Genomic DNA, 25,834 nt, shown 5'->3' with positions numbered 1-25,834 from the left:
AAAAAGATATGCCACTTTACAAGTCCACCATCAGGTTTACAATGCAAGTAGAGCTTATAAAGGAATGAACTTTGAACGGGCTGCAAACTCACTGAAATACCTAGCACAGCAGGGCTGTCACCTCGGCACTTCCACTTGCTCTGGATCCTTATGCTGGATGTGGACGGCTCGCTGTGCTTCCCAACTGTTCAGGCTAAAGCTGTCAGACTACAATCTAGCCCAATACTCATCAGATCTGATCACAATGTGAACATAGGGGAAAATTTTGTTAATCTGAATACAGCCCTGGCTGCACCATAAAATGGGCTTGGCACTTCCTAAAAATTCAAAAATAAAAAATAAAATGAGCTGTGTTCCCTGGAGCTTTGACAGAACTAGAACCAGTGCCCTCTGGGGAACAACCTTCCCCAGGGGGCACCAAAGAGCCACAATCAGGAGGTGACAGGGAGTCTATGCAGATGTGGTCCAAGGAAGCAGCTTGGTGACAAAGTGATCTGGAATCCCTTCAAACAGTGTCACAACTAGGGGAACTGATAAACGCTGAACAGTGACAGTTCTTAATTAAAGGAAAGAAGAGTAAAGAAGCTTTTGGAAGTAGGCAGAAAATGTGAAACCTCTAATCTTTGGCTTTACCTGAATGGAGGGACCACCAAAGACACTTCTTCTTTCTAAAGACATTTTATAGCATACCTCTTTTTAGAAATTACATGAATAAAAATTTATTCTCTAAAATAAGCCAAGTAGGCTCATGTTGTAGTGCCCTCGAATGTTTTCATTTGAATTTTCTGAATAACCCATATGAAATGATTAACACAAAATGAGAAAGATGTCAGCCTAAATAATTTTTCTTAACCAAATTTTCCCCTTGGAGAGTTACTGCTGAAAAGGAATTAAGCCTGGTAACCAGTATTCAGCTAATCCACTGGGTCCTGATTCCGTGTTCATACAAACACTTTAGTTCTGTATATGCAAGAAAAATACGTATCTTTTTAATTTGGATGTAATACCTACCGGTGAGTTTTAAAGAGGGAAATGTATTTAATCTAATTTAAAATCAAAGGACTGTAGAGGCTTAAGGAAATTAAAAAAAAAAAAAATTCAAAAAGAGGCCAAATGTATTATAACTATCTGTGGATTTGTAATTGCATCATTTAAACTGTCTTACGTGGAATCAGATTCAGCATTGCACTGGAGAAAGAATCCTACGCTTTTTTGGTGTGGTCTGTCTGGATAAAAGCGTGGCATCACCATAATCTTCCATGGCAGATTTCGCACAAAACACGGAGGGCTAAGGACCGACTCACTCAGTCTGCTGAAGCGCTCGACAGTGAACTGAAAGGTTGCCTCGGAGCGCCAACTCGTGTCTGCAAGAAAACACGTGACTGTCAATCAGAGCCGGTAAAACAGCCCTGAAAGCACCAACAAACAGGAATAAACTATTCTACACGACATCAACTAGCTGCTAAAACCTAGCTCTCTGGAAAAATAACATCAGCCCAATTTACTAATAACCTAAAACAGCACAATGATATGCAGCTTCTGTGTGAATGAAACCCCAAATTCAGGAGGCTAACAACACACACCTGCCTTCCCTCCTAGATTTTTAAGAGTCCAGTGTGATAAGAACAGCTATTCTACTTCTTACTTCTCACATAATTCTTAGTGCCTGGAGGAGCTTTGGAGAGAAGGGATGAAACATGTGACGTCTGTCAAGGTCAGGGGTTGTGGAGGGAAAAGAAAAAGCCTTGAGACTTAGGCTGAGCTGAAGAGGAAAAACGAAGGGGGTGCTGAACTTGCAAACACAGGTGGCCTTTCGGGTAAAGGGCTATTCCCAAGGAAGCACGGCACTGTTTAGAGACAAGAAGATTGCTGAAAAGTTAGCCTATAAATAAAGGTTAAATAACTTCATTAGTTCATAATTTTTGTGAAAAATCAGCCTGGACTCCCTAGCAAAAGAAAAAAAAAGAGAGAGATAGAAAAATTGGTATTCTTTATTACTCAATGATACTAAAGGGAAATTTAAGGAATTAGGATTTTCTCCAATAAAAAGCAATGTGTTGTTGTAGTGCCTGTTAGACATTCAACTAATGTCACAAACTTTAGAATTCCAGCTTTTACTGATGGTGGCTATTCATTTACAATTGACACAAGCACCAGATTAGCTTTGATAAACCCAGCAGTGTCCATATCGACACTTCTTAGACTCCCTGTGTGAAGGAGTGGTCCTCCCAAGGCCACCCGCCAATCTATCACTGCCAGCACTTAAAAATAAAGCATCGTAAAACTGCCACAGCAAGGTACATGTTTCTAAATGCTTCCTCTCACTTTCTGTACCTATCCCCTTGCAGACTGGGAACAGTTCACAGACAGGCAGGGGACCAAGGGCTACACCTTGAGGAGCCACAATTAGTTTACAGAATAGAAGGGGCATGGAGGGTTTAAGAATCAGTGCTGTTTTGACATCCTGCCCGACTGGCTCCTGAGGTCCCCAATGAGACTGGAGGCTTAGGGGAAGAAGAGCAGGTTAAGAGAACACTCCCTCCCTTCATCCTTCAGTCTCCACACTGCACCGAGATAGCCAAGTACTCAGGATACAGACTTCTCAGTGTACACAAACTGCTTGATTTGTGACTGATTTGTTCTTAGGAAAACATGTCCATCAGTCCTCATGAGAGGTTAATATTCTTTACCAAAAAAAAGAAAAGCCAAATGTATGTGTGACAGCATTTTTACCTTCTTTTAAACACTCTTTCTTCATCCCTAAGAATTTTTCCTACACATAACACTGCTCGGCAGTTTACAGTGAAGCCTTTAAAAGGAGAGCAGCTGAGCAGGGGTTAGTCACATCTAAGAAGTGATCGCATTCTGAATTCGAGCCTCTCCTAGTGGCAGGCAACCCTAATCCCTTTAATGGATAATAAAGTCCACTGAAAAGGCAAGAAACTTGCTGAAGAGAATGGTGTATGGAATGGCTTAGGAGAAAAGCAGGCCCCTTTTGCATAGACACATAGGTCACATTTGAGTGGTATTTAAATCCTACAAGGTAAGCAAGGACAGCCAGTACTTAATTCCCCCTTTACAGACAAGGAAACTGAGTCTCCCTGAGGTTTACTGGCTCATCTTATCCAAGGTGTTCTTACAAAGTGACCACGGGAGTTTTAATACTCAAGATTTGTCAATGCTAAGCACAATGACCCTGCCTCTGTTTGTAGGATGCCATTTAACACTCCACCAAACACAGACCCCAACAAAACTGACCTGCTTTACACTGACTGAAGAACTGAACAGAACTAAACGAAGAGCACCCCAGGACACTCGCTCCTGGGGCCTAAAGATTTCGAGGCTGCAAGGTCCCACCTCTCTTCTAATTATGATTTTGTTTTCAGATACAATTCAGCTATCCATAGGATTAGATTCTTATACAGATTAACAACTGACACCTATCAGTGCTTTTCTGTTCTTCAGAATTTAAGTCAATTTCTAAATTCATCTTTCAATGTTAAATAGGACCCAACAATAGTGAAGTGAGCGTGGCACTGAGTCCACACGATGGCAGGCCCGACAGAGGCTCAGTGCCCTGAGCCTGGTGCCAACCTGGCTCATGGTACTCAGTTCACACTTGTTGAATTATACACTAGATGTGAGATTCTGCCTCACACTGAAGGCACATTCTTAGAACTTATCTTCCTAAACAGGAAATTTAACATGAATAGAAATCAAGTAAATAGAAATCTTACCCTATCACTGGAAATTATTTATACTAATTTAATAATTCAAATTATTTTGAATACAAAAAGGTCAAAACAAGAGAAGCTTACTTGAAACCCACCTTGGACAGATAAGGCTGGCCTGCTACAGCCCTATAAGGAATTACAACAGGCTAATATAAGTATTTGCCCAAGAATATAAATGAAAGGTCCTTGGGATTCTATGTACAATTTTTCCAACTTCCTGTGTCTATAATGACTTCAAAATTAAAAGTGTTTTAAGAAAGCAGTAAACCTGAAATTATGAAGGATACCCCACATCCTGCAGTGTTAGTATTTCATCCAAACAAAGACTCTAAATTGCCAGGATGCCACAGAGCACCTATCACTCCATGAATCTTTCTATTATAAATAATAGAACAATGAGCTGTGTTAACTGCTGCCATCAGACATCCTCAATCAGAAAACTTGATAACCCACTACTTTCCCATCCTGTCTCTGAAAAGCAGCAGCAGCAGCAGCTCCCATCTAGTCCCCAGCTACCATTATGCCTATTCTTACAACAACCTTTATCTTCACAGGTCAAAGGCCAATGTACTGGCCTGAGGTTTAGTTTCGTGAAAAAGTAGAGGAGCATAAAATACTTGGATTTTCTGAATCAAAAAGGTTAGAGTGAAGTTTTCCCAAATGGCACTCTTGCAGTCGATTGTATCAAGCCTCGAATACAAGTCTTTACAAAGCCCTAATGAATTCCCAGAAATTTCTTGTTTCATGGGTACCAACAATCTCAATCTAGATCCCTCCAGACCTGCCGAGGCTGCACTTGCTCTAAAACTTCTCATGGTCATCTCAGCAAAGACAGTAAGATACTAACATCAAAGTACAGTAGGTACGCACAACTAGGAAACGATTTGATACTTGTCCACAACTCAGTGTTAACAGGACTTATGCCCTCTACCCCACAAATGTTTTTCCAAACTGTGTATTAGCTACTTAACTTTTGTATAGGAAATGTGCCTTACACTAGGGCCTCTCTGCACAGTTAAGGCATTGATCATTGAAATCCAGTGTTTTCCAGATTGAGGTGTTAAAAGGAGATTCAGGGAAAAAGGGTTCTAAAGTCCAGAGTTTTGGGGAATCATTAACAAAGAGTCTTTTGGAGAAAGATGTTGGGATACCGAATGACTCAGAGACCTATACTACAGAAACTTGTTTAACCTAGCACTCCTCAAACTTCCTAGATTCACAACACACTTATGTCCTACAGAAGAGTTTTGAAATACACATGATGGCTGGGAAAATGCTGCCCTTAAGGCTTCTATGCCTAGAACAAGAACCACCTCCCTCCTGCCCCCTTTGCCATCAAATAGAAATGATTATTTTTTCATTCTCTGACTCCTGGGTCTTTCAAAAAGCACGTAATATCCAAACCAGGAAGAAAGTGCTATTGAAGACCACTCTACTTTCTCCTATAATATGCTTTCTCCATGTGGTAATTCACAACAGGAGCATTTCCATTTTTAGGTTCTATGGTTCAGCATCATTACTTACTACTGATAATTTAGTAAAATTACTTTGCGAGAAAAGGGATTTTACATACATTAAGATCTCGTATAAGTGGTTCACAAATGAGGCCATTCTGGCTCCAAAGAGACAACTGGCAGTATCTAGACATTTGGTTGTCACAACTAGGGGGAGGAGGGTGGTATGACACTAATGTCCTATAATACACAGGACAGCCGCCTACAACAAAGAATGACCCACCCAAAAAGGCAACAGAGCCAAGGCTGAGACACATGCCCTTTTATCTACACCTGTGCCTTCTCCCAAGCCCTCTGCCCATAAAAACACCAGTGGAAATATCAGATTGAAAATGCTCTGTGGAAACCAGACTGAGTGTGCTGTGACTGGGTTGGGCAAGCTATTGCTCCACAAGTGGTGAGAATTGATCCTTCACTCACACCTGGTACATCAGACCTGGCTGTGCCTTCCCACTATACTCTCTGAATTACTTTTGGCATCTCCGGTGTCTAAAATAAAACCAAAAGCCCAGCAACCAGAGACCACACCCACACCGTTGCCCTTGGTCTCGAGTGGAAAGCGCACTCCACGGGTAATAAAGCAGCGGGGTTTAGACCACTCTTCTTTACCTTCCTCAGATATTGCCTCAGCCAGCTGCCAGGGGGTAAACCGCACTGTCAGAGAAATCTCAACTACGGCTGCAGTTTCTCATGGAGGCTGAACTTTTGGCAGGAGGTCTGAACAGCAGTCCTTCTGGTGGTGCAGCCCGTGGCTGATGAGGTTTCTTTCAACTGCCCCGTTACACCCCTGGGAAGGACACAACCCTCATGAGGATTGATGGACATGCTTTTGACAGAACATGGTTTCATATTACACTGCAAGATTCCAGGGGCTGCATAAAGTGATGACTGGCTGCTACCTGCTCACGATTTCTGACCTTGCCAATGTATAGGTCATATAATCTAATAAATTATAAAAAAGAAACTGCCTCAAAAGAAAATGATTCCCTAGGCATAAAATGTCCATGCATGTACATATGCGTATGTTTTTTGCATAGAAGATATAGACCTAAAGTTAGTGTGGGAGAATCAAGTCCAAAGCTTGGTCTGATTTCACACCTAACAGGAGTGGGGTACAGACAACTGGTAGACACAATGCACTAAGAATGCAATGGAAAGCCAAGTTCCAATGTCTGGAAGTATCTTGCTGCCAACAAGAAGGAAAGGAGAGTAACATGTAGTTATTCTGAATACTAACAGTGGCCAGAAAATTGCAGGCCTGTGTACCTGTTATATAATTATAAGCTTCTGTATTTAAACCTTCTCACCTAGGCTGGGGAGAATCAACTTACCTTGAAATTTGTAGGTAATCTTGAACTCAACACCAATTCAATGCCCAATTTTTCTTCAGGCACAACCTCCTAAAAACTAGCTACTTTTAAGAAACTCAGAAGAACTTGAGGAAGAAATAGGCATCACATCTACTTGTGTTTCGGACAGCGTTTCTGTCTGGTGCAAGCAAGCAAACCACATGTACTTACCATCCTCCATGTCTTCCTCCGTGTTGTTGTGCCCATCACTCATGGCTACATTCCCGTTGATAACAGGGTTTTGAGTAATTCTTGGTGGGTCATCTGTATCTCCAGCTTTAAAGAAACAAAGAAATTCCATGGTTTTTACCTTCTTGGCTTAAATTAAATAAAACTATACTGGTACTTTTGATGATTTCTAGGCACTAATAAGTTACAACTGTGTCAAAATAAATGCACCCTAACCCAAAAGGCATTTATTAGTATGTTTACTAAATATGAACTTGGGTTGATTTCCAAAATGCTAAATGTACTTTAACATGCACTATACCACATAGTAATCTGCTCCATCTGCAATGATATTTACTTTGAAGTAGGTTTCCTACTCATTAAAACCAATCAATCCTAGAGAAAATGTTGATTTATGAAATATATACAAGAGTGTACAAACGTTATATCTTTTTAACACAGATACACATCAGTACCTTAAAATATTAAATTATCATTCTCAAAGTCTCTGGATAATTACTGTATAACTGAAGTATAAATCCATGCAAAAACCATTCCTTTTACCATTGCTTAACTTGCTCAAACCCTAAAACATGTGTGCTTTGGGGGGGGGGGGGGCCACAGGGAATTGGGAAGGAGGACCCTGGGAGGATTGGCATGTATAACAGGCCCAGAGAGGACCAAGAAACTAATAAAATGATTTTTTTATTCTGAATGCTTGCTTAAATATGTCTTGGAAAACATTTACATAGAATCAGAAGTATGGATTCAAAACTTTTAAGCAATGGCTCGGAAATATAAGGTGTCAATTTTAACTAGAATTCTCATCACTATTTTTACCAATTAATTTAAAAGCCATCTTCTTTCACCGGCATAGGTCCATGATGTAAAAGAAGAGGGGAGTGGAAAAAATGATGGAAAGCCAGGACTTAAGTAGTCTCTACTGATCAAAAGGGCCATATTTCACATTTTTAGATCCTTGCCATCTTCCACATATCAGAATAGCTCATTACAACTAACGCTGGTCCCCAATTTAATCAGTGCTGTGCACTGAGCTTTCCCTGGGGCATCAGACACTTCTATAGAAATTAAACAGTCTCAGCTACAAACAGGAGATTTAGTTTTAAAAATATGTACATAGGTGTGTCCTCGACCTCCAATATTTCAGAGTCTTTCCAGCATTTATACCAGCACTGTTCAATTCAGCACCATGGATAGCACCATCCCTTTCCCTCTCTAGACACTCCAAAACCCCAAACTATCAGGTTACATCTCTCAACCAATTCCTGAATATAAATAAACTGTACTTTTCCCTTCTTAAGCATCACACACACCTTAGAAATCATTGGAAGCCAAGAAACCGGCATTACCACCACATTTCAATGGACCATTTCCAATCTTGTTCTATATACACTTAAATTAACAATGACTTAAAAACTATTCTTAAAAATAAATCTTTGCCGAAACCGGTTTGGCTCAGTGGGTAGAGCGTCGGCCTGCGGACTGAGGGGTCCCAGGTTCGATTCCGGCCAAGGGCATGTACCTGGGTTGCGGGCACATCCCCAGGAGGAGGTGTGCAGGAGGCAGCTGATCGATGTTTCTCTCTCATCGATGTTTCTAACTCTCTATCCCTCTCCCTTCCTCTCTGTAAAAAACCAATAAAATATATTTAAAAAATAAATAAATAAATCTTTTTCTAAAGTGGTCCCTTGACCACTACACCCTGACAGAAAAATTGGTGGAGGGAAAATATGGCAAAGAGAAGTTCCTTTTACCGTTGCTTAACTAGCTCAAACTCTGAAACGTGCTTTAAAAGCAATGAAAAATCAGGTACTGTGGCCAAAATGTCTTTCACCCACATTTATCCTCCAAAATTAACTACATGAAAATACCACAGAAATATTTTATGGGGAAAAAGTAAAAAAGTCTTGAGGAGGCTTATGAAATTAATAACACACAATCCACTGATAGAATATTGCACAGCTGGGTACCTATATGGAAAATTCAAGTCAAGTTAAAAAAAAATTTAAGAACCAAGCAATAAATGCAGCCTTTGTTATGAAAGAGATAGAGTATATTGGAATATGTAAATTATTCTTTCTCTTTGTACGAATAAATAAGCACTGAGAAAATACACAGAAACTATTAAGAGGTTCTATAGAAGCTGAAGAGTATTTTTCACCATATACACACACTCCCGTCATGTGAATGTACTATAAATTTAAAGTAATTTGTTTGACACATGCCCTATACTTTTAATTTAGGTCCTTGGTTTAAATCTGTCCAACTTCAATTGCTTTAAAGTATGGTTTATAATGAGCAAATGCAAATATGACAAATAATTCTCTGTTCACAAAACAAAGCACTGCTCCTAAAAATAGGGTGATATGTAAAGGTAAGCAATCTAATAAACTATGGCAAGTGATAACTTGCCTGACCCATGATTCTGAGATCCAAGTGAATTCAGATTATTGCTGAAAGAAAGTATTTTTAAAGATTTGTTTTGGTGACTTGAGATAGAGCACTTTTTCACCAGAAGTTACGGTGCTCATAAAAGTAAAGATCGATTCAAGAGATCTTATGGATCACCATCCACAACACCTTAGTGTGGGTTGGGGAAAATGAATAAATTGGACCACGTTTTTTTGGCAGAATTAACTGCAATATGGTGAATAAAGAGAGTCTAATATTTTATGAAACAAGAGCTCCTGTTCTACTGTTAATGAAGACAGGATTTCTCTGAATTTACCCCAGAAGGCAAGGCAGGTAGAATAAACAGTTGAACAGGGTTCTCCTGGACAATACCCCATCTTTTACACCAAGGTACACATTTCAGCTAGGCTGACCAATTTGCTCTTTCCCACCCTTCATAAGCATAAAGATGGGGGTCAGTGGATGTGAAAGGGCACAAAGTCCTAATTGGTCCACCAAGTACATGAGAATCCAGGACAACAGGCCCCATGAAGCTCCCAACTAACTGCCATGGGACCTTTGTAGAAAGTTGGCAACTCAAGTCTAGCTCTTGAGGGACTGAATATCCAGTTTTTAAAAGCTCCTCATAAAGGAGTTAGTTCACAAGAGGATTAAAAATTTAATTAAGACACAGTAAATCCCTGGACCAGAATTAAATGAAAGTACCCGATAACCACAAAAAGTCTGTACTAGGCTTCCAGAAATATCCTAAATGATAAACTGCCTTCCTTATCATCAAAGGGGTGCAAGATTGGTGTATACATATATTTACTGCTATATATAGTGATCCTGCTCCTGAATTTTATGTCCCGCACAGCTGGAATTTTCCCAGGTGTGTTGACTCTCATCTAGCCCATATGAACAACACTAATTTTTTGATACACAACAATCTCAAATAATAAGACTGGAGACATGTTTGGCAAACACTAATGACCATATGGAATGCCTCAAATAAACAGATAAAAGTCCCTGATAGGCCAGATGTCTGCTGGGTAGGGGGAAAAAAAAGCCAATTATCAATGCAAAATATACGCTGACACTCAGAAAAAACAACAGAAATCATCTCTATTACTCATGGGTAAGCCTTTTGACAACAAACCTTGTGGTATCAGAGGCATATTTTAATAAATATGTAAAAAGACACAAAATACTTTTTTTAAAGAGTGAGTTTAGAAACACACGAAAGACTACCTTAGCTAGTTACAAATCCTCTATATCCTCCTTTTTATTGAGGATGTCTATGCTTATGTCAGCTTTCCTTCCTGATGATTTTCATTTGTGATGTCATAACAGACCTACTAACCCAGAGAACATGGCCAATTGCTATGGAAATGATGCAGCACTAATTTGGCACCTGAATCTCCTGAATGAGCTAATAGATGAAGAATATAATTCCAATGTGTTGGCTTTGACATTTTCTGTCACTTCATTAAGATTTCTCAAACCTCCCAAAAAGGCTGGGTTTGGGAAAACCGAACACCACAATAAAACTTCAGTCTTTCAACTAAGATTGTTTCAAGGCCACAAAGACCCTGGTAACACAAAGATCCAGCCATTCCTCAGATTCAGTCTCTACTCAGTCCCCCAGAGTCGTCCTTGAATTTCCCATCTAGTGACACAGTCTAATGAGCAAAACCAGGACTTGGTTAAAATAGCAGATTACGGATTACCAACTTAGTCCCTGAAGTGGTCGAACAAGCCTTTAACTGCATCTCTTAATCCCAACTCTACCAGATCACCCTGAATTCCACGCCAAACCCGACCCCCAATCTGTATGGTCTTCCTCCTCACACCTCTCCCAGCACTGAACCGATTTTAAAGAATATTACATAAAACAGAGGTTATCAAGATAAATTAGAACACTGATCTCTTTCTGCATACTCATTTCTTGTCAATCCCAAATATATTTCAGAAGGACAGCTGAGAAATATCAGTATTGGTTCTGGAAACCTATCAAGCAGCATCAAGACTCCTAATCTGAACTCCTGAGTCACCTTCTTGTCCAAGTCTGTGGTTTCCAGCCATGTCTGCATGGCTCTGCAGCAGAATCTGCTGGGTTGGGGGAGGGGAGGGTTCTCTCATCCACATCAGAGTGACTGCATAGAATCTCTAGGAGCTCTATGCCTCAACATTCTTTTTTTCTTTTTTTTAATTCCCCACAAAATAAGGACCAGAAACAGACTCAAGCAACTTCAACAATTTAAATAATCACCTTCAAAAGGCAAAGTATCTGGCTCTATAGGGTGGCTTTTATGGCACAATACTACCATGTTAGGTTCTCTGTATGTATAGTTAACAAGAACCATTCCTATGTAAAATGTGTGTATGGTTGTATGCATATATTCTTACTGTGAACCTATACATTGCAAAGTAGTAGTTTAGAAATCTGTAAAACACTAAAGGACAACCACAAAAGAAAATGGTGTGCAGTTATTAAACTTGATGTAACTTAATTGTAACATTTAATTTATCAGCGATTCTATTTTCCATGGCAAAGAGTTTGACACTAGAAAAACAGAAGCAATACTTGATTTATTTTGGTAAGTGTTTAGGATATTTAATAAATGACTGTCCAATACAGTAACAGTAAAAAAAAAGGGGGGGGGGGCACAATAGCCCAGAAACGGAATGAGGATGTTAACAGGGTTAATGGAGGGTTAATGGAGGAATCTGGTTGGGAGCATTTGAGATCTTGCTCCCCTGTATATGTTGTTAGCTTGACTCAAATAAACTCTTACAAAAATTATAAAAAAAAACAAAAAACTTGGTTACTAGTTCCTTAGTTGTTGATTTAAGTTGCTAACGACTGGAAACCGGGTGAGGAGTACATGGGCACACAGCAAACCTTTTAAAAAGACAACACAGCAAAATTTCAAGCCTTAGAAGCAAAGAATATAACATTACATTTATATATGGAAAATTTTAGCATGAAGCATTCACATAAGCATATCTGAAATTCTCACACAATTAAAAGGAGAAAAGAAAGTGGAAAGAGACTTGACTTTGGGTGGTAAATTCACAATGCAGTATGGAGATGATGTTAAATAATAGCATATTGGAAACCTGTTTGGTTTTATTAACCAATGTCACCCCAATAAATTAAATAATAAATAGATGGGTGGGTGAAGAAAAAGGGTAGCCTGGGAGCCGAGGCAGGAAAAGCTTCCACAGAGATGCCTGGGTAGGCATACAGAGCAAAGATCTTCAGGAAGGTCTCTGGGAGAAGAGCTGGGGAGGAGAGCTCAAGTCTGTTGTCCTGGGGCAGTGTGAGCAGCACCTCAAGTTTGCTTGAAGTAGCTCATGAACCAGTAGCTCCCATTTACTGGCCCCCTACTGGGTCTCAGGTAGTGATCACAGCCCCTGAGTGAGGCAGAGTGGGATGAGAGAGGTCATGTTACCAGAATGGGTCACAGCCAGGCACTCTGAGGGCACTGCCACAGAGGAACCCAGGTCTAGAAAGCCATGGCAGCCCTGGCTCTTTCTCTACCTTTCCTCCCTAATATACCATGTGCCCATGTGGACCTTTCCTCAAGGAGGCATGCTCACTCCTTAAATACAAGTTTGATGGAGCAGCCAAATGAATCCAGAGGCCCTAGTCAGAAAGAAAATAAAGATGAAAAAAAGTCCTGAGCATAGAGACACGATGCTGTGAGATTCTTAACTCTATGAATATACACTTTTTACAATGCCCACTCTCAATATAACCCATAGTCCTGCACAACTTCTATATTGCCCAATTTCATGTTTCTATGAAACTCATTGTGATAACATGGATTCACAATTACTATAGAAATAACAGAGATCCCTTTCCCTTTACCCAATTTTCCCAAAAGTACGATTTTGCAAAGTAATATTACAATATATCACAACCAAGATACTGACGCTGACACAAGATACTAATCCAATTCCTATTCACTTATACTCATTTTATGACATGTGTATGTTTATTGTTCACCACAGTCAAGATACTGAACAATCCCAACACAAGGACCCTCAGAGTGCACTTTCCCATTCATACCCACGTCCCTTACGTGTGCCCCCCACAAACTCTGGCAATGACTAATCTCCATATCTGTAATTTGTCATTTCGATGTTACAGAAATGGACATAGGTATGTAACCTTTTGGAAGGCCTTTCAACATTCAATGAGACTCTCCTGAAACATATATTGCCAAGTAGGGTTCCATGGCAGGGACACACCATTATCTGCCCACTCACACCTGCTAACATCTGGGTTGTTTCCAGTTTGGGGGACAGTATGAATAAAACTGCTATAAATATTTTTGTACAGGTCCTGTATTTATTTTTACTTTTGGATTTTCAAGAATGAAATGCTCACTGCTCACAATGGCAAGGCAATGGCTGCAGAAATGCATTCGGGGAAACAGTGACCTCTCCCCTGCGAGCCAAATGGGAAGGAAGCTACTGTTTGATATGTCACCTTCCAGGCTTTCTCAATGTTCACATACAGACATATGTGCATGAACTTTTTCTCTGGAAAAGAAACGGTACACTAATCATAATACATGGACCAATTACAGCTATTCTGAGTCAACATACATGCACATATGCATAAATATGAACATGGATACATGGATTTAATTTTGAATAGCACCATAGCATTATGTCATGATTTACTCAAGCATTCCCTTACAGATGACTGTTTCTAGTTTGAGGGCTGCCCCCCCCCAACTTGCATAATGCACAGTAAACAACTCTGAACTATGATTTTCACCCTGCTGCGTGTCTTGTAGCCACTTCTTTCTCAAACAGATCTAGTCCCCAAGTAGCTCTTCACATCAAAGAACCAGAACTCTACAAAATGGCTCCAAACAACTAAATCTCAAGACCCACCTTCAGCACAAAGTTCACATACTGTGTTCAGGAGAACTCCTCCAGCTCTCAGGCACAGCTCCATTACTATTTTTTGGAGGGATTCAAATACAATCAATTTCTTGATGGTCTGGCCCAGAACAATCTTCAATGTATGGAACCGAGCTCCAAGCTCACAAACAGTGATAGGCAGCTGACAGAGCAACAGAGACACAGAGGTGTACTGAGCAGGACTAAGATGCAGGGCGCAGCAACCAGCCAGTTATAAAGGGAGGGTGTCCAGAAGCCAAGGCAGCACTGACCTGTGGGGGGGGGCACATAGCAACCTGAAGGGAGGTGGGCAGTCTTGAGGAACACCCAGGCTGGGACTGCCGCGCTCCCTAAGAAACCAGAGCCTCCTGAGGGCTGGGAAACAACTTCTTGCCACTTGGAGAGAACATCTCGTTCTGTGAGAAAACTTCCTAACTGTGAAGTCAACTCCACTTCCCTCTGTGCGAGTCGTCTGAGGCAGCGGTCACCAACCGGTGGTCGAGGATCACGGGTGGTCTGTGAGGTCTGAAAGGTTGGCGACCACTGGTCTAAGGCAACATTAGGCCTCAGACGAGACCATGGAATACAGCCAGTCCTTGGACAGAACCTGAGGTAACCAGGGACTGAAGTTCTTACAAGAATACAAACGTGGGGACTCTCAGATCTGAATTCCTCCGCTTTCCCCTCAGGTCAGTATTTTCTCCCTTCCTTGAGTCAGTGGCTCCCAAAGTTTACCACCCTCATGGCCACTGGGTGGGGAGAAGCAGAGGCCAACAAGACAACATGGCCCCTCCTAGTCCAGTCACAGACAAGGACCACACTGCCCACTGGCTCCAAGGAAACAAAAACGCTTTCGGGCCCTCACTCCCTCTGTGCCTGACTAGGAAAGTGAAGCCTCCAGGAAGTAGTCAATTTCTGAATGTGATCCTAAGTGGAAAACTTCAACTATGCTTCAAAAAGATCATTTCTAATCCATTACCATGCCATTACCAAGGACTTCAAACATCCCTCTAGGTGGGCATGCCCTATTTGTCTGCAATCACAGTAACAACGAAGAAGACATTCTAATTGTTTCTAACACATCTTTCCCAGACAGGAAGAACCTGGGAGGTGAAGGCAAGCATTTCTGGCCGGGACTGGGCAGAGCCCACTCTTCTCTCAGAAATTAGTCAACCTACTACTTATCAATCATCTTGTGTGTACCAAGAGCTGGGAGGGGCTCTGGAGCTCAGGCCGGAACAGGCAGATAAGCTATGGGAGGAGACAAGAGGGGACAACTGCAATGCAGGGGGAAACAGTATTAACAGATCCATGGGGCTTGGACATGTATCATCAGCCACAGACAAAAAGGCACAGGTCAAAACCATGAATGTAAAGGAGCCAGGTTGGCAGAGAACCTAGAGAAACACATTCTAGATGGAGTGGCAATGCAGACGATGGGAGATGAGGTTCAGACACAGGGTGGGCAGGGCCAAGGCTGTGAAGGGCCATGAAGGCCATGATAAAGACTCTACATTTCATTTCCAAATGTTCCCTCTAGGATATGCTCCCACTGGGAAGAGGAAGAAAAGGGTAAAGGTGCGATAAAATGGTAACAAAAGGAGACTTGACTTTGGGTGGTCAACATAATACAATATACAAATGATGTAGTATACAATTATGCACCTGAAAGCTACATAATTAATAACCAATGACACACCAATGAATTCAATAAAATTTTAACTTAAAAAGAAAAGAAAGAAAAGAAAGCCACCATGGCCTTGAAAGCACTGCTCAAAGAAGAGCTTTCGGGTCCATCAGAGCTAAGATGGTTCCAGTGTTTGGAACTTGGCTGCCAAGCCCATACACCCATCTGGTCAAGCCTGACAGAGGCCTCCCTTGCTGTGTTGCAGAGGATGTGGGCGCCCCTCAGGGCTAGCTGCCAGGTTAGCAGGGCAGCCTCCAGAAGCTCTCAGAATTCCTTTGGTCATATTATTAACAAGAAAATTATGACTTAATCAATACCACAACTCTAAGGTGTTCTGGTTTTATTACTTTTATGACTTTTACATGATTTGGCTATATGCACCTCCCATTTAAATGGCTGGCTAGTCCGGCCAGCATGGCTCAGTGGTTGAGCATCAACCTATGAACCAGGAAGTCACGGTTCAATTCCTGGTCAGGGCACATGCCCATGTTGCAGGCTCAATCCCCAGTGTGGGGCATGCAGGAAGCAGCCAATCAATGATTCTCTCTCATCACTGATGTTTCTATCTCCCTCTCCCTTTCGCTTCCTCTCTGAAATCAATAAGATATATGTTTTTAAAAATGGCTGGGAGTCCTGTCCTACAAATCCAGGACTTCTTTGGTCCTTTGCCATTGGTGGGCCACCACAGGGCCTGATGTCGATGTCCGCCCAGCTACTAAGTAGCAGAGCCTGAAGGTTCAAAGTAGACCACTGTATTGAAACCCGACAGTTGGCTCTATACTCTGAAGTAATCCCAATTTAAATGAGTTACATGAAAATAAAGCCACAAAGAAGGCCTCATATAAACTTGTGTTCCTTAAATAAAATTATTTGTTTGGGGCTTTCTGTTTGGCTTGACTATGTAAAAACCATCTGCTCCCTGGAGGATCATCCTAACTGCCAGTCATGTCTGTCCCACAAACCCTGACTGATGACTGAATGCTGGCTGGGCACTGAGAGGGATGTGCAATGCTGCACAACTGCAGAGCCTACCAGCATATGTCTATTGCTTTCTTACACATCTGATCTTGCTCCACAGAAAAAGAGAAACAGCATTATCTGCTAAGTTGTGTAGCACAGGTCACTTGTGGAAAAGAAAGTCCCAGCATACCCAGCAGACACAGGTTCATGGAAGCTACATGATGAAGGTAGACAATGTTTGCAATACACAAGAACCAAAGGATTGACACTCAGAATGTAGAGTTCCTAAAAATAAGGAAGAAACAACCCAACTACAACAAAGGAGAAATGAATAAGAAACAAAAGACTAACAAATATGCTCGACTTCCCTAATTAACGCAATACCATTTTTCATCTACCATATTAACAATGGAAAATATTGGAAATGCCCACTGATACTGAAGGTCTCGCAAAATGCGTGGAATCTAATGGCTATCTGGAGTGCACATTTACAGTCAAATTATTTTCCCCAAAGGCAGTATTTAATAAAATCAAATCTTTTCAAACAAAATGTCATTTCTAAGAATTCATTCCAAAGAAAACTAGACTATATACCCAAAGGTACACACAAGCAAATTTCTTACATTGAAATACCATTTTTTACAGTGAAAAATTGACAACCTAAGTACCCATTAACATCAAGGGCCAAATATTATATAGCTCCATTTATATAAAGTGCTTAGAGACAGAATGCCTCAAGTTGAGGGGGAGTGGGTATGTAAGGAATAGGGAGATTGGAGAGGTGATGGACAGGGGATACAGGGGCTTCTTTTTGGTGAAATAAGAATCTTCCAAAATTGACTGGGGCTATGGTTGCACAACTCGAACTATACTAAAAGCCACTGGACTGTACATGGTGGATAAGTGAATTGCAAGGTATGTTAATTATCCTATATAATAAAGAGCTAATATGCAAATAGTCGTCATGCCCTCACGCCGGGGGGACCCGAGGCCATGCCCCCCGCCCCGGGGCCCTGAGGCTGCACCCACCCGCCAAGCAGGACTTGATAGGGGTGGGGCTGGCCGGGTCTGGGTCTTGTGTGATTTCGAGGCGTAAGCAGGTGGGTGGGGACTTGACTCTGGGTCCCGCAGCGTGCCCCAGACTCTGACAGGAGGTGATTTTCATATACATTCTACTAATTTTCTTTCGTCTCTGACACTTCTATTATAGAGCAAGGGCAAATAGCAATATTAAAATACTAGAGGCTCAGTGAACGAATTCGTGCACCAGTGGGGTCCCTTGGCCTGGCCTGTGGGATTGGGCCAAAACCGGCTCTCCAACATCCCCTGAGGGGTCCCGGATTGCAAAAGGGCACAGGCCAGGCTGAGGGACCCCACCTGTGTAGGATCGGGGGTGGGGAGGGACCCAGGAGGTTGGCCAGCAGGGGAGGGACCGTGGTAGGGCTCCAGGATGTATCTGGCCCATCTCGCTCAGTCCCAATCGGCCAAACCCCCGCAGCAAGCTAATCTACCAGGCGGAGCGTCTGCCCCCGGGTGGTCAGTGCATGTCCTAGCAACTGGTTGACTGGTCGACAGTCTGCCCCCTGGTGGTCAGTGCACATCATAGCGAGTGGTTGAGTGGCCTTAGCATATCATTAGCATATTATGCTTTGATTGAACGGCTGATTGGTCAACCAGACACTTAGCATATTAGGCTTTTATTATATAGGACTTCCTCTAATTAATTCCCTTTTAATGTGCATGAATTTCATGCACCGGGCCACTAGTATCTCAATAAAGCTCTATTAAAGAGAGGGGGGGCACAACAACTTAATAGAAACAGGTCATTTCACCTAGAGACAAGTAGTTCCACAAATCACACATTTCTGAGAGCTCTACATAGTAAATGATGTGGATATTGAACAACTGAGTCGTGTATAAATGGTCCATTTTCTGCAGTATTTCTCTAAAAATAATATTAAACAGTTTGGTGTTTTAAAAATTCAATTACCTCAAAGTTTATTGATGTGTGTAAATTTACTCTACATTCATACAGTTTTAAGTAAAGTTAAGAGACATGTCCACCAATAGAAGAACCACTGAATAAATTATAAATTACAAGGATGTCCTTATAGAATGAGTGAACTTGCATGTATGGACCTGTGACAAAGTCTATAATACATTAGGAATACAAATTAACTCTTGAGGAATGGAGGCTTTCTTTTTAGCTTCCATGTTGCTTCAATTTTTCAGTGAGTATGTGTTACCTTTATAATAAAAGTTAAAACACACACATACAAGGAAAGCAAACTGTGGTGCAAAAAGACACAACTCAAATATTGTCTGAGCATGACACCACCTCAACAGCCATCAGGAGTTGTACAGAGGAGGAAAAAGAGGCAGGAGGAAGTAGGAATTTGGAATAGAACCTACAATAACGGTATTAATTACCTAAACAATTTGTGGCCTAGAAGATCAGTTTACATATTGGCAAAAGGCAGCATCCTCTCTTAAACATGTAGATTTTCCTTAAAAACTATTTTAAAAGACAAGGTACTTTAGGGGCTGTGGGTGAGGTCAGAGATAGTTTTAAACAAGCTAATTAAAACTGGTCAAACACAACCAATTTCAACTGAATTCCTTTATTTGAATAAAACCACAAACAGAATAACCCTAGAACAGAAGACTAAGTTGTCTCTGTTTTGGGGGTGTTTTTTTAACGTGTTGGTGCAGGCATAAAACCACTCAGGTGTTACCATCCTTTCGAGAAGACCTTCCCTGGGTTTTAAAGGAACACCTCCACTTATTAAAAAAAAACCAAAAAAAAAAACTAGTGGCCAAAGAAATGGTTTAAAAGTTCCTGGAAGACAGAAGAATTTCCCGGAGTAGGGAAGAAAATACAGTCTTATTTCCCCATCCCCACTCCCAGGAGGGGGAGGTCAGTCCACAAACCAGTGGAGACCTTGAACATCACTGATGGACTAGACCAGTGGTCGGGAAACTCATTAGTCAACAGAGCCAAATATCAACAGTACAATGATTGAAATTTCTTTTGAGAGCCAAGTTTTTTAAACTTAAACTATATAGGTAGGTACATTGTTATTAACTTAATTAGGGTACTCCTAAGGCTGAGGAAGAGCCACACTCAAGGGGCCAAAGAGCCGCATGTGGCTCGCGAGCCGCAGTTTGCCCTGTGAAAACAGGACACCAAGAAGTAATGTCATTAGCACAGGAGTTATTGTGTTCACAAACTGGGAATCTCACAGTAAAGATATCAGTTCTCTTCAAATTAACATATATGTCTAAACACAGTTCCAATCAAATCCCAGCAGGATTTTTTCTACCTAAAGACAAGCTGATTCTAAAGTTTATAAGGAAAAGTAAAGGAAATGGAGTAAGTAAAACGACCTGGAAAACTAAGGACACAGTTTGAGGAATTAAACTACCTGACTTTATAATTCACCATAAAGCTTTAGCAATCAAGACAGAATTGCATTAGCAAAGAACACAGACCAATGAAACAGAAGAGTCCAAAAACAGACCTACATAAGCACAATGTTTGATTTTTTACAAAGGGATAAGCAGTTCAGTGGAAAAGGAACAACTGCACACCCACAGGCCAAAACAAAGTCTCTCAACCTCATACCTTAAATAAACATTAACTCATAATGATCATAGGTGTAAATATAAAATTTAAAACTAAACCTTTCAAAGAAAACAGAGTGGGCAAAGATTCCTTAGACATAACAAAAGCAATATCCATAGAAGAAAATTTTGACTGACTAGATTTCATCGAAACAGAAAATTTTTGCTCCAGAAAATCAGTTAAGAGAATAGACAGACCAAGTACAGACTGGGAGAAAATACTAGCAAATCACCCATCTCACAAATAACTTGTATCCCAAATATATAAAAAATTCTCAAAACTTGATAATAAAAAATAACCCAATATCTGAACAGATACTTCAAAGAGGGATGGCAAATTAACCTGTAAGAGCAAGGAAAACGGGAAGTCAAAATAGAACTGAAAGAAAATATCCACTAAAACAATAGTTTAGTAATACACACATACTCTGCTCGAATAAACTCAAATACATAAAAACAAGGTGTGTTGCCCTCGCTGGTTTGGCTCGGTGAATACAGTGTCAGGCCTGCAGACTCAAGGGTCCCAGGTTTGATTCTGTTCAAGGGCACATGCCCGAGTTGCAGGCTTGATCCCCAGTACAGGGTGTGCAGAAGGCAGCCAATCAATGATTCTCTCTCATCATTGATGTTTCTCTCTCTCTCTCTCTCCCTCACCCTTCCTCTCTGAAATCACTAAAAACATTTTTTTAAAAAGGTGTGCTGTTTTATAACATTTCAATTGGAAAGGGGGGGGAGACAAACAATAAAAATAGTGGAATGTTGGCCAATATTAAGGATTAGAAAGCAAAATAATCAGATCAAAAATTACATCTGATATTGTGCTCTCTCCTTAAATGCTCATGAAATACCTGTTATTCATCTTAACAGGACCGCCTTTAAGTGGGGGGAAATTCTGATCACCACTTCCCCATCACAGGGACCATCCAACACTGCCTGCTTCCCATCCCCATGGCATTAGCTGATACAGAAGTGGCCACCACCCTGCTGAGGATGACTAGGCTGCCACAAATACAACCCAACTATCTTCACCCACTCTGCCATGGAGTATTAAGGCTCTTACATACAAAACAGAAGTCACTGCTCTCTGTCCCAATAAGGTTTCAGGAGTTAGAACTACAATTCTGTCCTGAAACAGGTAACAGCACAAGGCTGCCACATACATGAATGTGATGTTTTAGGCACTTGCACTCAATTTTCTAAAATGTAACTGTAATAAAGAAATCTACATATATATATATGAAAGGCTACTATTCAGTGTCCCCTCAGGAGTTCGACTGCTTGCTATGACGTGTGCTGACCACCAAGGGGCGGCGCAGAGGGAAGGAAGGCCCTGGCCAATAGCCAGAAGGCCCTGATCGGCCAGCCAGGCCTAGGGACCCTATCCGTGCAAAAATTTCATGCACCAGGCCTCTAGTATGTCAATATTTAGAAGATCTGTGTAACTCAGTGAATCCGTCTTTTCCAAATGACCCGAACGAATGGTATTAGAAAAGATCCATTCAAAGTATCAGACAGACCAATGAATTTTAATGTATTAGAGCATGAAAAGTTAATTCACAGTTTCAAACTGCACATTGCTATTAACCTTAAGAAGCTACCAAGCTTTGGTGCAGCAGCAAAGAACTGCTGCAACTATTGAAAAGGCTTTTCAGGTACTCTCCCTCTTCTATGTGCCTCTGTAAGACTGTGTTTTCTTTACATTTCCACAAGCAGCTATGAGGATCCAGCTGTCGTCTTCAATTAAGCAGACAATAAAAAGATATTTTCAACAATGTAAAGATAATGCCATTCCTCACTAAATTTTGGTTTGAAAAATAATTATTTAAGCCGAAACCGGTTTGGCTCAGTGGATAGAGCGTCAGCCTGCGAACTGAAAGGTGCCAGGTTCGATTCCGGTCAAGAGCATGTACCTGGGTTGCAGGCACATCCCCAGTAGGAGATGTGCAGGAGGCGGCTGATCGATGTTTCTCTCCCATCGATGTTTCTAACTCTCTCTCTCTCCCTTCCTCTCTGTAAAAAATAAAATATATTTAAAAATAATAATTATTAAGTGTGTTCTTTGTGTTCTTCATGTATTGGTATATAATCTTTAAATAAAATGATCGGTCTTAGTCTGAACTTTTAATATGGCAAATAATTATATAACCCACCTACCCAAAATCTCTTTGGGGTTCCTGTAACAGGATCCTGACAACAAAAATTTTTGTAGTGCAAAGATCAGACTGACTAGTAGATTTGTAGTGTGTCCCTTTAGTCAATTGGAATTCCAAGCCTCTCCCTGCAGAGTCCCCACTTAGAGGAGACATCCTACTAGCAATCTGAGGATTAAGAGTAAAGAAGCCCCACATTCCTTTATGCCTCGGGTTTCTCTGCCCTGTGGGCCCTTAGCTTTGAGAGATCTATGGGTACCCAGTTCTTCCCCTGCAGACTGCATGTCTTACAAACTTCAGCTCCAGACCCAGACTCCATGGACCGTTGGCAGCTCCCACAGCTGTGCATGGTAAAAATCTAGTACAGTGGGGCCTTGACTTACGAGTTTAATTCGTTCTGAGACCAGCTCGTTAAGGAGCTCATTAAGGAGCTCGTTAACTCAAATTACTCTATCAACTCAATGCAAAAAATCTGCTGAGACAGCTGGTATCTCAAAAAACTCGTTAGTCGGGACACTCATAAGTCAAGGCCCCACTGTAAGTTCCTTTATCCTTCTCTACTGCTACTCTGCTGCTCTGATTGGACCCTCAATGGACACTTACACCCTCATCTTATACCATCCAGTTAATTTAGTGGTGAAGCACACTCATAATCACACATTTTAAAAAGTCCCTTTTAAAAATACTGAATAAGGCCTATTTTCTGATCCAATATGGTGAGGTTCCACAGATGAAATACTATTTTGCAATAAAGGAATGAAACACTGATGGGGTTAGGGAAAGACAGGCAGTGACTGAAGGACTACAAGATTTCTTTCTGGGGTAATGAAAAGGTTCCAATTTTTATTGTTTTAATAAAACTGTGAACATAATAAAAAAACAAACAAACCACTGAATTATACACTTTAAATGGGTGAATTATTATGTGAATTATATCTCAATATAAGTTGCTATTTTTTAATATCTTACAGATTAACATTTTACCAGAAAGACATAGAACGGCAGATGCAAATCTAACCCTTTTTAACTGGTACTGAAGTGGGTAAAATTAAGGTTAATTGGCATTTAACACTGTGGAATGTTCCAGTCTGATAGAAACTAAAATATAAAAACACAATGCATTTGATTATTTGGTTCTGAGGACCAACTACTGTTCAAGGGTAGAAAATGACCTTGGCTCAAGTATTGGCACTTCTGACCTAGACCCAAGATGGGGGAGAGAAAAGCAAAGGAATACAACCCAATGTGTTAATTACAACATAATAGATATGCCCAGGAAACACATCGTAAGATACCTCTATTTTCATCTACCCCTAAGTCTTGCCTCTGGCAGTCTTATCTCAAATTCCCCTGAACTCAAATCCTAACCATTCTTTACAACCCACTGCAAGTACCATTTCACCAAACCTTCCAGCTTCCCTACAGCCTATCATGATCTCTCTTCTCAACTTCCAAAACCCTACCTCTTCACCCCTCCTGCATTAATTATGTATGCACATGACCCATCCTACATAATATGCAAATTGACCAAACGGTGGAACTACCAGTCACAATGATGCACACTGACCACCAGGGGGCGCTATGCTGAGCCAGAAGCCGGGCTCACCAGCAGGCTCATGGCTGGTGAGCCTCTCCTGCCTCCATGGCAGCACTGAGGACCCCTCAGGATATGTCTGCCTGCCAGCTAAGCCTCAGGTAGACATCCCCCGAGGGGTCCCGGACTGTGAGAGGGCACAGGCTGGGCTGAGGGACACCCCCCCCCCCCCAGTGCACGAATGTCATGCACTGGGCCTCTAGTCTATATATAACCTGCTGACTTTCCTTAAGCAAAGACATCTCTTATCATTTCTACATCTTTGAAACACACCCATGCCTGAGCCTGAAGCAGAGATTCAGTGATTGCCAGATGGCCAGCAAGTATGCAATATGCTGAGCCTGTTCGGGGAACCTTCTTCCTAGCTTATTACAGAAGGAAATGCTTGGTTTTTCATTATTCTAAACAAGGCAAAAGCCCGAGCCTGAAGTTCACAGGCTGGGTCTAGAGCAGCACTGGCAACACAACTCTCTGTGACCTTGTGGATGCTCTACAGCTGTGCTGTCCTATCTAGAAGCCTCAAGTCACATGTGGCTACTAAGCCCCTGAAGTATGGCTATTGAGACTGAGGAACTATTAATTTTACTTACAGTTCAATAAAATAAATCTAATCATCCAGGTCTAGAAATCACTTCATCCTTCAGAGCCTGGGTTTCTTCACCTGTAGAGTTGGGGGCATAATAAACACTTTCTGCCCTAAAACAAAATCATACAACCAAGTGCCCTCTAATATTGACAGACCCAAAATGAAAACAGTATTTTTTTTTAAATATATTTTATTGACTTTTTACAGAGAGGAAGGGAGAGGGATAGAGTTAGAACAGCCGTGGGCAAACTACGGCCCGCTTAAAATGAATAAAACTAAAAAAAAAAAAAAAAAAAAAGACCGTACCCTTTTATGTAATGATGTTTACTTTGAATTTATATTAGTTCACACAAACACTCCATCCATGCTTTTGTTCCGGCCCTCCGGTCCAGTTTGAGAACCCATTGTGGCCCTCGAGTCAAAAAGTTTGCCCACCCCTGAGTTACAAACATCGATGAGAGAGAAACATCAATCAGCTGCCTCCTGCACGCCCCCTACTGGGGATGTGCCCGCAACCAAGGTACATGCCCTTGACCGGAATCGAACCTGGGACCGTTGAGTCCGCAGGCCGAGGCTCTATCCACTGAGCCAAACCGGTTAAGGCATGAAAACCGTATTTTAAGAAAAATAAAGGGCTTCTTAAAACAAACAAACAAACAACAAAAAAAGATAGGACTGAATTTCATCAAAAGAGAAATTAGGTGTTAATACTGGCCATAACAGAAAGCATTTAGATTTGCAGTAATTAATTCTCCCTCTCCTCATATTCTCCATTCCCAAGGTAATCAATAACAAACTTTAGAATAATCCTCAAGACTTAAATCCGCAGGGACCACAGTCCCGGTGAACTAAGAGTGCTGAAGGAAGCAACAACCACCTGTCACTAACTTGCATTGCTAAGACAGAAGCTGTGCAGCTGGCTGCCATGTGTCTTGAAGCTGAACTAGTCACCTCAAAATTCATATGCAATTCTGTTCCCCACGATGAGGTCCAAGGATTGCCTCACTTATTTGCATCCTCTCCAAACATCCCCCAAATCAATTCCTTTGAAGGTCTCAACTTTGCCAGCCCACTGCTCAACACATTGGCAATTATCTGTTGGTGCTAACACTCATTCTGGGGACATTTCGCTT

The 25,834-nt window shown here is 41.3% G+C and overlaps 1 protein-coding gene across 10 annotated transcripts in view; it reads right to left on the bottom strand.

The window, feature by feature from the left end:
* Positions 1-25,834, bottom strand: part of USP7 (ubiquitin specific peptidase 7) — a 66,653-nt gene that overhangs the window by 27,868 nt on the left and 12,951 nt on the right. For 5 of the 10 annotated variants that reach the window (XM_036310408.1, XM_036310406.1, XM_036310411.1 and 2 more), the window contains exons 2-3: positions 6,769-6,873; positions 1,166-1,364 (exon numbers count right to left, since the gene is read on the bottom strand). In XM_036310408.1, the coding sequence (XP_036166301.1) occupies positions 1,166-1,364; positions 6,769-6,873 (304 nt within the window). Of the gene's footprint in view, positions 1-1,165; positions 1,365-5,857; positions 6,036-6,768; positions 6,874-8,099; positions 8,181-25,834 lie in introns of those variants that run through there. The other 5 variants (XM_036310409.1, XM_036310410.1, XM_036310413.1 and 2 more) reach the window with 5 other exon arrangements.

Source organism: Myotis myotis, unplaced genomic scaffold (assembly GCF_014108235.1).
Source record: "Myotis myotis isolate mMyoMyo1 unplaced genomic scaffold, mMyoMyo1.p scaffold_m19_p_5, whole genome shotgun sequence".
Classification (NCBI taxonomy): Eukaryota; Metazoa; Chordata; class Mammalia; order Chiroptera; family Vespertilionidae; genus Myotis; species Myotis myotis.
Note: the sequence above shows the minus strand (reverse complement) of the source record. Positions and strands in the feature narration are given on the sequence as shown.